This window comes from Haplochromis burtoni, unplaced genomic scaffold (genome assembly GCF_018398535.1).
Source record: "Haplochromis burtoni strain Fernald_Lab_line unplaced genomic scaffold, NCSU_Asbu1 Contig_161, whole genome shotgun sequence".
Lineage (NCBI taxonomy): Eukaryota > Metazoa > Chordata > Actinopteri > Cichliformes > Cichlidae > Haplochromis > Haplochromis burtoni.
In genome coordinates this window covers 655560-670084 of record NW_024582522.1, presented here as the reverse complement: position 1 = coordinate 670084, position 14525 = coordinate 655560, and the positions used below count along the sequence as shown (strand labels likewise).

Below are 14525 nucleotides of genomic sequence, written 5' to 3'. Positions count from 1 at the left end.
AAGGAGGCCCGGGACACACTGTGTAGGTAAATAACCACAAAACTCTGTGCTGAACAGGCTGCTCTAGTATCAGGAATAGTTATAATACTTTTAATTATTCTTAAAGTCCAAATTATCAACACCCCCCCCCCCCCCCCACCGCACACACACACACACACACACAAACGTCACGCCAAAAAAGACGAGAAAAAAATGGCGCAAATGTCTCGCCGTTGCTAAGCATCCAAGAAAAGATGGCACTGCTAAACTACTATAAATGTTTTTTTTTACTTATTATTATATTATTTCACTAGATTATAATAGATTATAATTTTGTAGATTGTAATATTTAGTAGATTTAAAAAAAAAGCTGTATATTAGGTTTCACATTGCCACTTACCTCACTTTATAATTTCACGTGTAACATTTAAATTATCTGTTATGGCATCATGTGAAAGATTCCTACTTCGTGTTTAAGGTGGGCCTTTTTTGGAGTGTAATGTGCTCTGAGTGCTAATAATGATAGCAATAACGTCTTTATCAGTGAGATGCTACAAGATTGGCATACTTAGGCAGGGCAATTCTAACAAAACAATATAAATCTGCTAATGTGAGTTTGTACAGTAGACTTTACTGATAAGTAATAAATGACACAGACACCAGATTTGCATTAATAATTGTTTCATTTGGTTACTCGGGGGAAAACACATCACATTTTCACCATTCATTCAATTGTTTTATGTACACAAATAACAGGCTTATTTTAATACTTTTAAAATATTTGTACAAAATACACTGTTCTCCCTTTTATAATATGTGTTTATCTGAAGAGGCATCTGACTGCAAAACATCAGCAGATGTGCATTGTTAATTTGTGATCACTTGACAGGCTTATCGAGGGCTTGTTAATATTATTGCATGCTGAAACACCGTTATTGCATAATTCATTCCTTTTATGGGTATTGGGGTTGGAGGAGTCATACCCACACCAACTTCGCTGGGAATTCTGGGAAGGTTTGAATGAAAGTTATAATAAATATGAGTTTCATAAACCTGAGGAGAGTTAGTAACCTGTAGGGGGAGGAAAACCTGAAAGAGATTAAACCCAGGCTGCTCTTTTAATATTTTTTTACTGTTCATAAGACATCTGGGGAGAATAGATTGGCAAAATCTTCTTGAAAAGAAACAGTGATTGTATATGAGAGGAAAGAGGGGATACGCTACGTCAGGCCAAGAGTGAAGTAACAGTGTCTTCAGTATAATTACAGGCAGTGATCTGCCTTTCCTGACCTGTAACACTGTTTGATCAATTGGCAACACAACCCATCATGTCAGTCACATGTGTCCACACTGACAAAAACAAGCACACACCCACATAACAGACACACACACACACCTCATCCAGCTCAGATACACAGCAAAATTTCCGTATGACAAGATAGAAAACAGAGTCAAATTGTTGAGTCAAATTGTTGTCCTTATTTGACCCACCCAAAAAACAAAAACATATAATTGGATTAGTTGCTCAGCTGTTTTACAAACAGTACAGTTATTTATTTTTTTAATATATTTATATATATATTTCAAAAATGAACTTTAGAAAAGTGATAACTGGCACTGTTTGGGATCCTGTGACCATGGGGGCGAACACCCGCGAGGCTACATAAGCACATACTTGGATTCGGAAAATACAAAAGTCGTGGTTTGTAGTCGCTTGCAGAGGCTGCTGTCTACACTTCACATGCACTGTCGGAGTGAAAGACAAAAAATGCGTCCGCCTTTGCGAAAGCATGGGACAACACAACACAGCTGGCTAGCAACAATAAATCCTGTACCTTCAATAGATCGTGAGGCGCTTCACAGCAGGTAGCTTTTCAGTGGAATGCATATAAATAAGAGTTCAAACGACAAGGTATGGAGGGAGTGGGAGGCTAACTCACAGAAACAAAAGAACCACATTATTATTAGGTAACCAGCGGGGCAACACAATCAGTCACACTCTATCCATTTCACAATTACAAACTAAGACAGGTTAAAATGTTAGTTTGTGTAATAATTAGAAGTGTATCTGAAAATAAAACATCCCTGTTAATGATCTCATTTGTGATAGCTGAAGGGGGTAGACTGGCTTTTACTTATTTTCCTGCTTACACAGGAGTGAAACAGGCCTCTGAGTTAATGTCAAGCTGTGGGGCCTTAGCCCAGCGCTGTGTGTCGGGGAAAAGTGTCTTTCTGTTTCATCATTAAAGCTGCTTTTCTGACATTAATTATATTTATCCACCATAAATGGACAGTGAGTGATGAAAATTGTGTCTTATGACACAAAACAGTTGCTCTGCTGTAGTTATTAAAGCCAGTTTTGTACTGGACTACACTGTACTCAGCGTTCTCTAATATTCTGTCTCCCTTTCTGTTTGTATCAGTATAACATAGTCCACTACACTGTACAGCTGTACCTGTAAAAGGACTTGTTCTGTCACGTGCACATTTTCTGCATCTAAAGAAACTGGTTTTGAATGATGTAATTTAAAGCATAACCTGTGCGGGCAAGGGGAGGGGGAAATGCCAACCTGGGTACTGGTTACATGACGACCAAATGACAGACCAAAGCTTTAAAAACAAAACGTGGAAAACTCTTTTAAAAGGGTTTAAAATGTGGGCTAAAACTGTGTGTGGAGAGATTTTCGGTAGCTTAAATGAAGTCACTTGGACTGTGAATGGGCCCGACGATCCCTTTGTTTGTTTTTTTGTGGCTCTCCCTGAACTTGTATCCCGAAGACGCTGGGGGGAGAAGCTTGAAAGTGAAAGGTACACAGGTATAACATGACCCGCAGAGGGGATAAGCTGCAGTCATTCCTTCTCGTCTGGAGCTTCGTCCGTCAGACGGCAAATGAAAGGTAACAATTTCAACAACATTTAAAATAACCGCACACAAATCAAAGAGGTAAAAGTCGCTTTCTGAAAACTGTGCTGTGAGGCTTGTTCGTCCGAAGATTTGGAGGCGATTAAAGTGCGTGCTGGTCACTGTCAGAACTGTCCAGTGAAAACCTTTGTTCTGTCGTCACGTCATGTAAAGGAGACGGTTACCTCTTCACTCATATCCCTCCTTTCCTCCACAAGTGCTCCTCTTTTTTCTCCTCTCTCTCTTCTAAAAGTGAGGTCTATTTGTCCGAATGTGGAGCGATGCACTTTGAGAAACTGCAGGTAGGTCCATATACGCGGCTATTGGAGTTTGGCAACGAGTCGTAAAGTTGTCATTTTCTCAAAACAGGATCAGATCGGGGTGAAAGGTTGCTTTGCTTCCACAAGCGTCTTAAGGAAGTTATTTTAGACAAGGGAAATGCTTCAAAACTCAATACCAGACACAGAGCTCAGTTTCAGTGGATTTTTCTGCAGTAGAGAAAAATATGCTGGTTTTGTCCATCACAGAAACCGGATCCAGGGCTGTGGCTAGATGGCTAGATGGAGTAGGTGGAGCTCTCAGACTGCTGGCGGATGTAGCACTGGAAACTCTTGTCTCCAATCGGATGCTCTCTGAGGACAAAGAAAAGGGGAAAAAAATGTGACTGCAGTGTTCTGAACTAGCGCCTCCACTTTGTTAAAGATACAATAAATGCATTCATCTATAACTTAACCTCCTAATACAACACAAGCAGTGCACGTACTGGCTGCCTATCTTTGTCTTCTTGAACTTGTCGCGTTTGTACTTGGTGTGCTGCTGTTCCAGCGTCTGCACGGCTGAAATGATCTGCTTCAGGGTTTTGTAGGTCTCCTGGGGGTCGTCTATGACGAAGGTGGAGTACTCCTCCTGCTCGGGGCCGTCATATACCGACTTACTGCCACAGGCCTCTGCAGCGGGAAACGGAATGAGAGACGGAAATGTGAAAAAACACAAATGTGGGAAGTTTGAAAAAAAAAAACAAAACATGCGCTTGGCATCTAACCTTGCATCTTGATCAGTTTGGTCATGTATGTGCTGAACAGAGAGTAAATCCTCTCGGTCTCTCTGTCACCATCTACATCCAGCTGGATGTTTGCCGGGAGGCCGCTGAAAAAAACGAAGCGTGCATGGAATGAGAGAGAGCGGAAACAAAGCACAGGAATGTGAAGCTGCGCAGATGTTAGCAACTTTATGTACCCGGTGCAGGGCGTACACCCGGGAGCTGTGTCTGCTGAGAGCTTGCAGCACAGCCAGTGGCCGTTGAGGTAGGCTGAAGGGTGGTAGGTGCTCAGGCGTTTGCGGTTGCACTGGCTGACTTTGGTCAGGATGTCGATCCAGTCGCGCGCCTCTACGCAGTTATTGGCCTGGATGTAGAGCGCCCGCTCTGGCTGAATGACCTGGAACATCTGAAGGAGGAGTGTGGGAAGAAAAGAGTGCAAGTTAGGTAAGAAAGTAAACACTTGTAGGAGAGATTTGGGCCCAAATGCTCAAACCCTCAAATATTTCACAAGGGCTCACAGGGGGTTCCTTACATTTTTCATTTTGAAAGACTCCTCCTCCAGCCGCTCTACAGCCAGAATGTTCTCTATGGGAATGCTGCAAAGAGCTCCCTCACCTGGTGGGAACAGGAACAACATCAGACATGGAACTGTTGAGGTAATAACAAACTGGATTGTTATGACTGTCATTGAGATGCGTGGTATGGTGTAAATACACATTTTATTTGACCTGTTCCGTCCAGCTTCTTTTCTTGTTAGGCTTTCTGCTTTGTGGCAAATTGTCGTGATAAGGAGTTGTAGTATTTTCATATGGACTTTTTTTTTTAAAGAAAAAAAATTGTTTTACTCATATCGTAAGTTTTTAATCTAACAGTTAAAAGAGACAATTGGCTACCATTTCTAAGATGTTTAATTTGTTACACTTTACACCCATGCAGATTGTTGAGATCAGTTTTAACATCAATTATAAGCTTGTGACTTCTCTTTGTAGGATGATATTTCACCTTTCTTCATTACGTAACCATTTAAAAATGAGAAAGAGATCTACATATGTGGAAGATCTAATACAAAAGATGATATTAGAAAGCACAGCTGGTTTATTCCACATCAGTTCATGAAATGAGTTCAGCCTGCCAGGCCAGGTCAAGATGTTGTCTAGGTATGAATGTGAGAGTGAATGAATAGTGGTATTGTAAAGCGCTTTGAGGGGTCCCGAAAAGCGCTATATAAATGCAATCCATTATTATTATTATTAGGTAGGATGATGTTTGAGCAGCTCCCAGAAGATAATTTTAAGCTATATTTCCAAATCTCTATCTCTATTTTTATGGCCTTTATAGACTTTTATCAGCAGGATGCACTCATAGGAAGTCATATGGTTTAACAAAGGAAGGTGATAACCACCATTGTGATTCCCATTTTTCTAAGTAGTATAGCCCTCTGCTTAAGGAATTTGAAAACTGCTCATGTATGTGTGTTCAGTAACCTAATATCCTCCACATATGTTGGATGATGAGTATGCAGATTCTGTCCCATGTCCCCACCATCCTGATGATACACAATCAGGTGAGTAAACAACGTTACTGGGATCACGAGAAGATCACAAGAGCGCACCTTTCGTTCTGTGGTAGGTGAATTCGTGGTTGGTGAGACGAAACCATCTCTTCTTGAAGTTTTTCATTCCAAACCGGTTTCTCCCCTGGGCTCTCTTTATCATGAACCTGTACAAAAATGGGAAAGAAAAATACGAGATGAGCATTTTTATTTCTTCACGCCGGAAAGTGTGCTACCTAAATGTGTAAGACGAAAAGCTATTTGTAAATGCCATTTTATTCGCTTAAAAGGGATCGGCTGCAGTCCTCTATTAATCATTCCAGTTACATGCTGGCAGTTATTTGAATTAACTGCTGCTGTACATGTTTGGTTTTTTTTAAGTACAGTACAGCTCTCATAGATCATGAGCCTATGAGTCAAAAAATGAGATGGGTCAGCAGGTAAAGGTACCAGTGTTTTTGCATATTTTACCCCAGTACCAACAAATTGTGCATAAATCACTGACTAAAACAGGATTCTAGTGATTTATTTCCAGCCTTCCATATAGCCACTGATTTCTCTTTATTCCATTTCATTATGAAAATATACATGCTAGAGATGAAATGCAAGAAAAATGATGTATGACATCATCAGCACTCATTTTTTAAGGAAAAAGCCAATCAATTTCTTAGTTGTTTAAAAGTTATTGTATTTTTTTAAGTTTTGTAAAACTGTGTTTACATGTCACTCTCTTTTGCGCCTTAATGCCATCAATATGATGTAAATATCCAATATAATGGATTAGATATCTTCAAGGATGTATTCTGATTTCTATAAACTGACATTCACATTCAATTAAAGGAACCAGTGGTTGCCTGCTGCTTGAAATCATTGTATTAAAATGTTTCTAATGTTTTGTGAAAGACACAATTCATTGTTAAAACATGTAAAACCACTGGTATGCTCCTTTTAAGGATAGTAAACAGCAGAAGGTTTTCATTTTTGCGTTTTAGGGGCCAAAGGTCATGTCAAATACAAAAGCACCAACACTTTCCCACAACACAATTTGAACTCTTTACTACAGAGTGAAGAACATGCTGGTCTCACACCTGCTGCAAGCTGTGTTGGAAACTCAGTTGTGTTTAGTAGCGATATGGTCACAGTCTAGAGTAAGGACATAAAGGGTCAGGATGGGGGCAGATATGTGATCCAAGAAATGCTCACACAGTAGTCCACCTGACATGTCTGTCAGGTGGAGTCAAAACCCCTTTGTCATCAACAACTCAAATTTTAAGTCAGTCTTTACTATTTACTTGCCATTTATCAGTCAGCTAATACATTTACCAGTTATTGGTCACTATGTCTAGTAATGAATTTTAGCTGTTCGTTGTGTTTAACAAGAAACTGTGTTTACTTATTTGCACTGTTAGCAAACAATTAAGTTATATTTAGCTATTTTGACTGTAAATTCATACTTAAATTTCAACAACTAACCATATTTTTAGTTAATTATTTCTAACTATTTGGTCATAATTTAAGCTAACACCCAATTTAATAGCTGTTCATTATGTTTAGTGAGCAATATTATCTTTTTGTTTCATGTTTATCCATACCATTAGCTAACAATTAATTTTTATTGAGCTAATTTTATAAAGTTATTGTAATTTTAAATCCGGTTTTAATTAACACTTTCATCATTTAGAAAGTATTTTAATGAATCATTTTAGTCAAAATTTAACCATGATTCTATTTAACAGCTATTTAGTTTAGTACCAGTGTTTACCAAAAGCTTTGCTTTTAATCTGTACCATTAGCTAACAATTGACCTTTAGTTTAACTGTTTAGCATGCTTAACCATAAACTGTGGTAACTTCATATTGTTAGCTAGCGTTTAACTTAAACTGAGGTATTTTAACTGTAAAGCCATAGTTTTCGCTAACGATTTTAACTGCTAACCTTTTTTTTTTTTAAACGAATCATTCCCAACCTTTTAGTTATAGATTTAGCTATGACTCTATTTACCAGCTACGTATTGTGTTTAGTGACCAGTGTTTGACTAGAAGCTGTGCTTGTTTAACCATATAATTAGCTGACAACTAACTTTTATTGAGCTAACTTCACTATAAATCAAATTTTTAGCTAACAATTTAAATTGCTAACCACATTTTTAACGAGGCACGGTGGTTAGCACTGTTGCCGCACAGCAAGAAGGTCCTGAGTTCAATTCCACCATCAGGCCGGGGTCTTTCTGTGTGGAGTTTGCATGTTCTCCCCGTGTTTGCGTGGGTTCTCTCCGGGTACTCCGGCTTCCTCCCACCGTCCAAAGACATGCAGCTTGTGGGGATAGGTTAATTGGATAATCCAAATTGCCACTAGGTGTGAATGTGAGTGTGAATGGTTGTCTGTCCCTGTGTGTTAGCCCTGCGACAGACTGGCGACCTGTCCAGGGTGTACCCCGCCTCTCGCCCTATGACAGCTGGGATAGGCTCCAGCGCCCCCCGCGACCCTGAAAAGGATAAGCGGTAGCGAATGGATGGATGGGACATTTTTAACGACTGACTTGACTACCTTTTTAGTCATATTTTAGCTCACTCCATTCAACAGCTATTGATTATATTTAGTGACCAATTTTAACAGTTTTTCATGTTTAATTGGAAACTTTGCCTTTTTATCTGTAATGTTAAGTCAGAGTCTTACTCAGTTGTAGCTTGCTATTTTAACTGTAAATGCATATGTATAGCTAATAAATAAAATTGCTTAATCTTAATTTTGTCATATCCAAAGTTTCATCATTTTATAGCAGTATCCGGTTGTTCAGTCTGACGTCACTAGCCGTGTCTGGACCTAAACTCCGCTGCAGGTCCATATATCAAACGATCACTATGGCATTACTGAGAGTTGAAAAACTGTCTAAAGTCTTTCATCTTTAATAAAATGATCAGCGTTCTGCTCTACCAGGTGTAACAATTGAGTTTAACATCCAGGCATCCATGAAAACGGAATTTATGACATTTAACGGAGTTAGAAGTTAGCAGGGAGTTAGCTCGCTAGCTTCTAAATACAATATAGCATGTCCTGACTGCGGGGTTTTAGAAACAAATTAAAACGTACAGCTCTGTTATCACTTCCAACATAAATGAAGACAGAAAACTAAACAGCTAGCGCAACTGAAGTTTGGCTAGCTGGTATATAATGATGCGCTACGTGACCGCTAGCGACACAGCTATGTTAGCATAATATAAACAAGCTAACTTTTTTCCACTCGATAAAAGTTAACGTGAGTGTTCTCGGTGGTCAGGAACAAATGTAATCGCATGGCAGGATGCTGTAAAAGGACCAAACTTCAGCCAGGAGAACAACTGAGATAATCCATCCACAATACGAGGTTAGTCATTCATATACTGCTGCATGGGCTGGGCTGTAGCTACATCCTAAGGTTTTAAAAACTGAGCTTAAATAAATGATTAGCGGTAATAAAAGCTGAGGGAGGTCAACAGTGATCACTGACTGTTTTAGGAGCTTTTTGAGATTAAATAGAAGAAAATACATAACATTAAACATGTTAACAACACAAAAGCCATATTAAACGCAGACTACTTTAGGCCCGGAAGTAGGATTCATCGCGTCATCACTGAACAACCGGATAGCATTTGCCAATTTATACTTTTTGCAATTATTTTAGCTAGCTATTTCCCCTTTTGACAATTACTTTGAATTATTTTTTACTATTTTACTATAAACTTTTAACTAAATGAAATATAAAATATAATTTTTGTTTTGTTTGTGTTTTAACTTTAATAAAATACACCCTCTCGTGACATACTGTACCCTTGGTTAACAATCACTGCAGTAACCCACCCCTGTGGTCACACTAAGCATGTCTGGCATTTGGAGGAACAACAAATTATGGCCATCAACACTGGTTACACTTCCTAAGTAAGCAGGCTTAAATGTGTACACTTTACTTTATACCATTACAGCCAGTGTATTCGTCGGTCTACTGCCATGTAAATGCAGAAAGATTAAAATCCAGAGCAGATAATAAGAGTTTCAGATAGTACAACATGACAGACCACTTGTATACAGGTCAGATATAAAGTAAAGTGCAGCAGCATCTACCACAGCGCATGATGTTGGTGGGAGAAAAAAAAATACCTGGACTGATTTAGGTGGGGACACAGTGCACAAACAGTAGGGGGGTCTCAAGGGGCAAAGCCTTTATATAGAGAATCTCTTACCTGCCCTTCGTGCCTTTTGACCCCTTCCCATCAACCCTCTTTATAGTGAGTTTTACACTCCTACGCACAGTTGCAGAAACAAAAGAGGGTGGGGATGCTGGTGAGTGAATTGCTGGCACAACTAATGTCAAATGGAAACTCTCCTCCTCTTTAATGCCTCATTAGAAACATCAGAACAGCCAGCGTGTCAGCACAAAAGAATCTGTTTACTACCTCAGATGGAGCTTTTCCGGAAATGTTTACTTTAAGGAGTCAGGTATGTAAAGGCTGAATCTGCTTCACTGTAACGCAAAGGTCTAGTCTGACAGTCAGATTAGGTTAGTTTTGCATAAAGACGGGAAATGGGGGATCAGACTTATCGGCTGCACATCCATGATGTGATCTCACGTTCCACCACACCCCAAAGACGGATTGAGATCCAGGGAGGGTGGAGGGCATTTTAATATAGTTTAATACAGTGAACCCATTGTCATGTTAAAGAAACTAATGATGATTTGAGCTTCATTACATGGTCAAATATGGGCAGCAGCCTCCAGCAGTCATCAGAAGATGGTCAGATCAATGTTTGATGTATTGTGTGTTTAGAGACGCTCTTTTGCATGCCTTGATGTTGCCGTTCCATTGGCTTAAATTAGTTCTTGATTAGATATTTGCTTTAATGGACAGTTACACTGGTATACCTAATAAAGTGGCCACTGTGGATATGACCACCTATCTAACGAAGAAGAATCTCGGAGGAGAAGTATTGGAGCTGTTTATAGTCTGCACCTTAAAAAGTTTTAGAAAGCAGGCTCCTTACCCCTCTTTGAGCATGATTGGCGTCTCAATGCTCTTTTGATCCCATTTTCCAGACGTGGAGATCAGATCCAAGAACTGTGGAGGTTAAGCGTAAGAAGGCCATCAATCAAAATGTTTATTGCTGTGGTAAAAGTCTGGGTCGGGCTCATGTGCCATCCCAGTTTTTTTATATCTGTAAAATGAATGCTTTCACATCATTTTATTCACTCATTTATTATCTGTTCATCTGTGTTTATTCTACTTGTGACACGCAAAACTAAAAGACTATTTGATCGTGTGTGTGCTGACAGGCAAAAATTCACTGAATGCAAGAAAAGTGAAAGAAAATCAAAGATCAAACACTCACATTCTTCACAGCGTCTGCATATTTCTGCTCGTTGAAGTAGTCGTAAAAAGCAGCCATGTAAGACTCTTTGAAATTGGCCTTGAAGGACACAAAAAAAAGTATGTAAAGAGACAAGAGGTCAGCATTTTTGAACACTTAGACTGAAATACAAAGGAAGTCCAGCTCAGAGACAGGAACGAAAACAGAAAAACTGCACGCTGAGCTGAGAAACTCACAGATTTTGACTTGGCAAGACTCCCCAGGGTCTGGATCGTCTTAGATATGAGGGTGAGGGTTCTCGAAGTGGCAGGGTCCTGAGGGCAGGAAAGGGCGAATAAAATAAAATTCTCAAGCAGGACCAGAGCACAAAAAAGTAAAGCAGGAATGTTTAAACTTGGTTAGCTCTGAATCATGAAATAATTGCCAAAAAAAATATTTTGTTCTTTATTAAACTTTTATTACATTAATAAAAATGAATAATATTTGCTACATCTGGCTCATAAATATAAATAAATATGGCAAATAATAAATCTGTCAGCACAAATAAAAGTGTAAAGCTCCAGAAAAAGATCTGGTATCTCACTGCAAACTTTTCTGTGTTTTAATTGTTATTGTTTATCTACAACTTAGTTATTTTTGTGTACTATAAAGGCAGTGGTGGAGGTCTTTATTAGTAGGAAAGGCTGTAAAAACTATTAAAAAAAAACCACAGTTAAAAGGTCCAAATCCATGCCTCCCCTTCCCATTTTCCAAAGCCGTCCAGTGGGTCAGACTGGGGTCTTTGCTGGACCGATTCTGGCCCCCAGGCCTTATTTTTGACACCCCTGCACTAGGCGTTAAACCATCAAACTCACCGGATGGTGCGGTCGTAGATGGAACAGGTTTGGAGAGAGGATGGCTGGAGCGAAAAAACGCAGGAAGATGAAACTGCTCACTGCTGTGTATCGGACGTCTTGGTCAACTAGAGAGCAGAAAACAGAAAGTTTTGATTAGACCTGTTCTGAAAGTCCACAACTTCACAAAAACAGGACTGATGCAGGATATCCACACAAAGAAAACATGTAAAAGCTTCTTCGTTCTGAATGAATGCAGTGCCATGTAATGGCCAACAGGAGGCAGCACAGTATAAGAGACACAGTTCATAATGTGTTACAGATGACCTTAAGGGTTGTAAAGGAGGTTTAAGTGTTTAACAGAGCATAAAAAGCCTTTCTGTTTCTGAGTGAATAGAAAAAAAAGTGTCCTTGGACATCTTGCACATCCTTTACCATCCTTTATTTCCTGTTTCATATTAGCAGCTTTTTTCATACCCCTCTAAGCCATTCATTCTCCAGGTTACCTTGGAAACGAGTGGCAGCAGACTCTCGCAGAGAGAAGAAGATATCACACATGACGGTGGGACAGCGAACACCAGAGGTTGTGATAACGTTGAAGATGCGGTCTACATAGTGACGAAGGTTTTCCTGAGGTGTGAAGAGCAGGAGTCAGAAAACACGCACCGGCACAAACTAACAGACTTCTTTGGTTTCTCCTTCTTACCCTGTTCGTCTCCAGGTTTTCTGACTCTTTGAGCTTGACGGGGTCGATTTCACAGGGCTTGTGTTCAGTGCAGATCTGCGGCGAGTTAGAAAAGCGTGCGATTATTATTTCATGAGAGATTTTTCAAACGTAACTCGGGGAAATGAAAAACGTGTTGACATCAAAGTGTCACACCTCATCTATAATTGGCTTGAGCGTGACTTGGAGATAGTGCATTCCTGCCAGCTTCATGGTCTCATCGATGCACTTAGAAGTCAGCGAGTTTCCCCTGAAAATGGTGTTTGGATCCCTGCGAAAAGAACAAAAAAGTGAGAATTTGGAGTGAAAACAAACAAATACTGGTCTAAAAGTTGTAATGAGTCACTCACTGTGTGCGGTTAATTTCAGCATGAGCAATGGCGCTGATGAAAGGCACTATTTTGCCGTAATGAAGAAAGAGACGCACGAGAGGGATGGCGGCTTCTTGCTTCTCTCGACACACCTCCCCGAGAGTATGAGCTGTGGACGCTGAAACGGGCTGAAAACAGAGGAGGGGAGTTGAGAAACGGCGGTTAGCAGCACGATTAACAGCACTTGAGTGGGGGGGAGGGGTTAGCAGAGCAGGAGCAGGTGCACACACCTCGACATTAGCGGAGTGCAGCAGCAGATCTCTGAGTGGAGTGTAGTGTTCGGAGGGGAAGACGTGGTCCTCGGTGTAAACGATGTTCAGACGCAGAGAGCCGAGCTCATCAACCTTCACAGACTTCCCCCCGTTCTCCCTGGGCTGCAGAAAGTACCTGCACAGGAAAAAGTGTCGTTTTATAACATCTTTAAAACTAGACTGGATTAAAAACGGACAGTTGTAACATATAATCCTAAAGCGAGGACTGGGTGGAGGGTGGAATGTGTGCCCTGTTTTTTTCTCACCATGCGTCGTGTACTCCGGCCTGACCCAGGACCCGCAGGGGCACACGCACACCTCCCAGAAACTCATCCCCAAACTTCAGATTGCTGGCGTTCCACAGGTCCACCCTGAACACAAAGAGCATGGAACCGATCAAACACCAGAGAGGCTTGACGCCATGCCAAGTTCAGCGCTGATCCCGGCACACATAAGACAGCAAACTGACTCACCTCAGCGCCAGTTTGTCAACATCCTCCTCTTCAACGTCAAACTGCCGCTTTGTGTAGCTCAATGGCCGCGTTACCTAGAAATGGAGAAAGTTTCAATTTGTTTACATCCTATTTAAAAAAAACGATTTTAAATCATTTTGGGTGTAAAAGAGGATCTCGCTCACGCTGGTTTGGGGCAGTAAGAAAAGACATTTTGAAGCAATGAAACAAAAACTCTGATCACATGACAGAAATATGATGGATGGGCTATGTTAGAGCGAGGGGGGAGGTGCTGCCAGCTGAAAGCATGACAGGCAATGCACAGTTGTGTTCATGTGGTGGTTAGGAATAAATAGGACGTTCTTGTCGGCTAGAAATCAATGGGCCAGATTGTTTGGTTTGTCTGAATCAATCACAGTCTTGTCCTGCTGTCTGCTGGTGCTGCAACGAGGAGGCCACGGCAGAGTAAGTTCCTCAGCGAGAAGGAGGAGCAAACACAAAAATGTCAGAGTGAGCGAGGGTTAACGGGGCCAGTGTGATAGGGGGTGTATGAAAAATATCTTTACATATAAGCTAATGCAAAGAGAGTGTTTTTTTTTTCCAAAGAACATTTTTCTAATTTGTTCACATGTAACGTTGCTAAGCTGTGCTGCCATGTTTTTTCTCTCTAAAAAAAAGCTTTTTTCCTCTTGGATCATTGCAACGCTCTGACCTTGGGGTGAATTTGCTGGGACGTCCACTCTTATAAAGATCGTGGCATTGTGCAAACATAGATTTTCCAGAAAGGCAAACAGCTAAAACTTCTGCTTTTAAAGAGGTGATCACACTTGCTGATGATCAGTTAATTGAGTGGATTTAATTAACGGCACCTTGATGATACTGACCGAGAAGTAAGGTTGTACTTAGTCTTTCACGTGAGTGCACGAAATCCCGTGAAAACTTTCTGTTTCACATGACTGTAGCTTGTTGATACTAATTATACATTAGCTTGTTAGCATTTGTTTATTAGCCACGCTTGTTTTTGTAAAAGTTACAATGTCTGCTTTATTTCTACAATTAGTAATCACAGCTCAAACCCCCCC

General features: G+C 40.4%; 1 protein-coding gene across 4 annotated transcripts in view; it reads right to left on the bottom strand.

The window, feature by feature from the left end:
* Positions 1–643: 643 nt before the first annotated feature.
* rasa3 (RAS p21 protein activator 3) overlaps positions 644–14525 on the bottom strand; it is a 41581-nt gene continuing 27699 nt past the window's right edge. Inside the window, exons 8-25 of one of the 4 annotated variants that reach the window (XM_042225129.1) lie at positions 13465–13538; positions 13258–13362; positions 12971–13127; positions 12720–12868; positions 12526–12640; positions 12352–12426; positions 12152–12275; positions 11667–11773; positions 11049–11126; positions 10834–10911; positions 10489–10562; positions 9690–9749; positions 5533–5639; positions 4453–4568; positions 4118–4326; positions 3924–4027; positions 3645–3828; positions 644–3513 (exon numbers count right to left, since the gene is read on the bottom strand). In XM_042225129.1, the coding sequence (XP_042081063.1) occupies positions 3438–3513; positions 3645–3828; positions 3924–4027; positions 4118–4326; positions 4453–4568; positions 5533–5639; positions 9690–9749; positions 10489–10562; positions 10834–10911; positions 11049–11126; positions 11667–11773; positions 12152–12275; positions 12352–12426; positions 12526–12640; positions 12720–12868; positions 12971–13127; positions 13258–13362; positions 13465–13538 (1992 nt within the window). In that variant the 3' untranslated portion in view covers positions 644–3437. The remainder of the gene's footprint in view (positions 3514–3644; positions 3829–3923; positions 4028–4117; positions 4327–4452; positions 4569–5532; positions 5640–9689; positions 9750–10488; positions 10563–10833; positions 10912–11048; positions 11127–11666; positions 11774–12151; positions 12276–12351; positions 12427–12525; positions 12641–12719; positions 12869–12970; positions 13128–13257; positions 13363–13464; positions 13539–14525) is intronic. The other 3 variants (XM_005932683.3, XM_042225130.1, XM_005932684.3) reach the window with 3 other exon arrangements.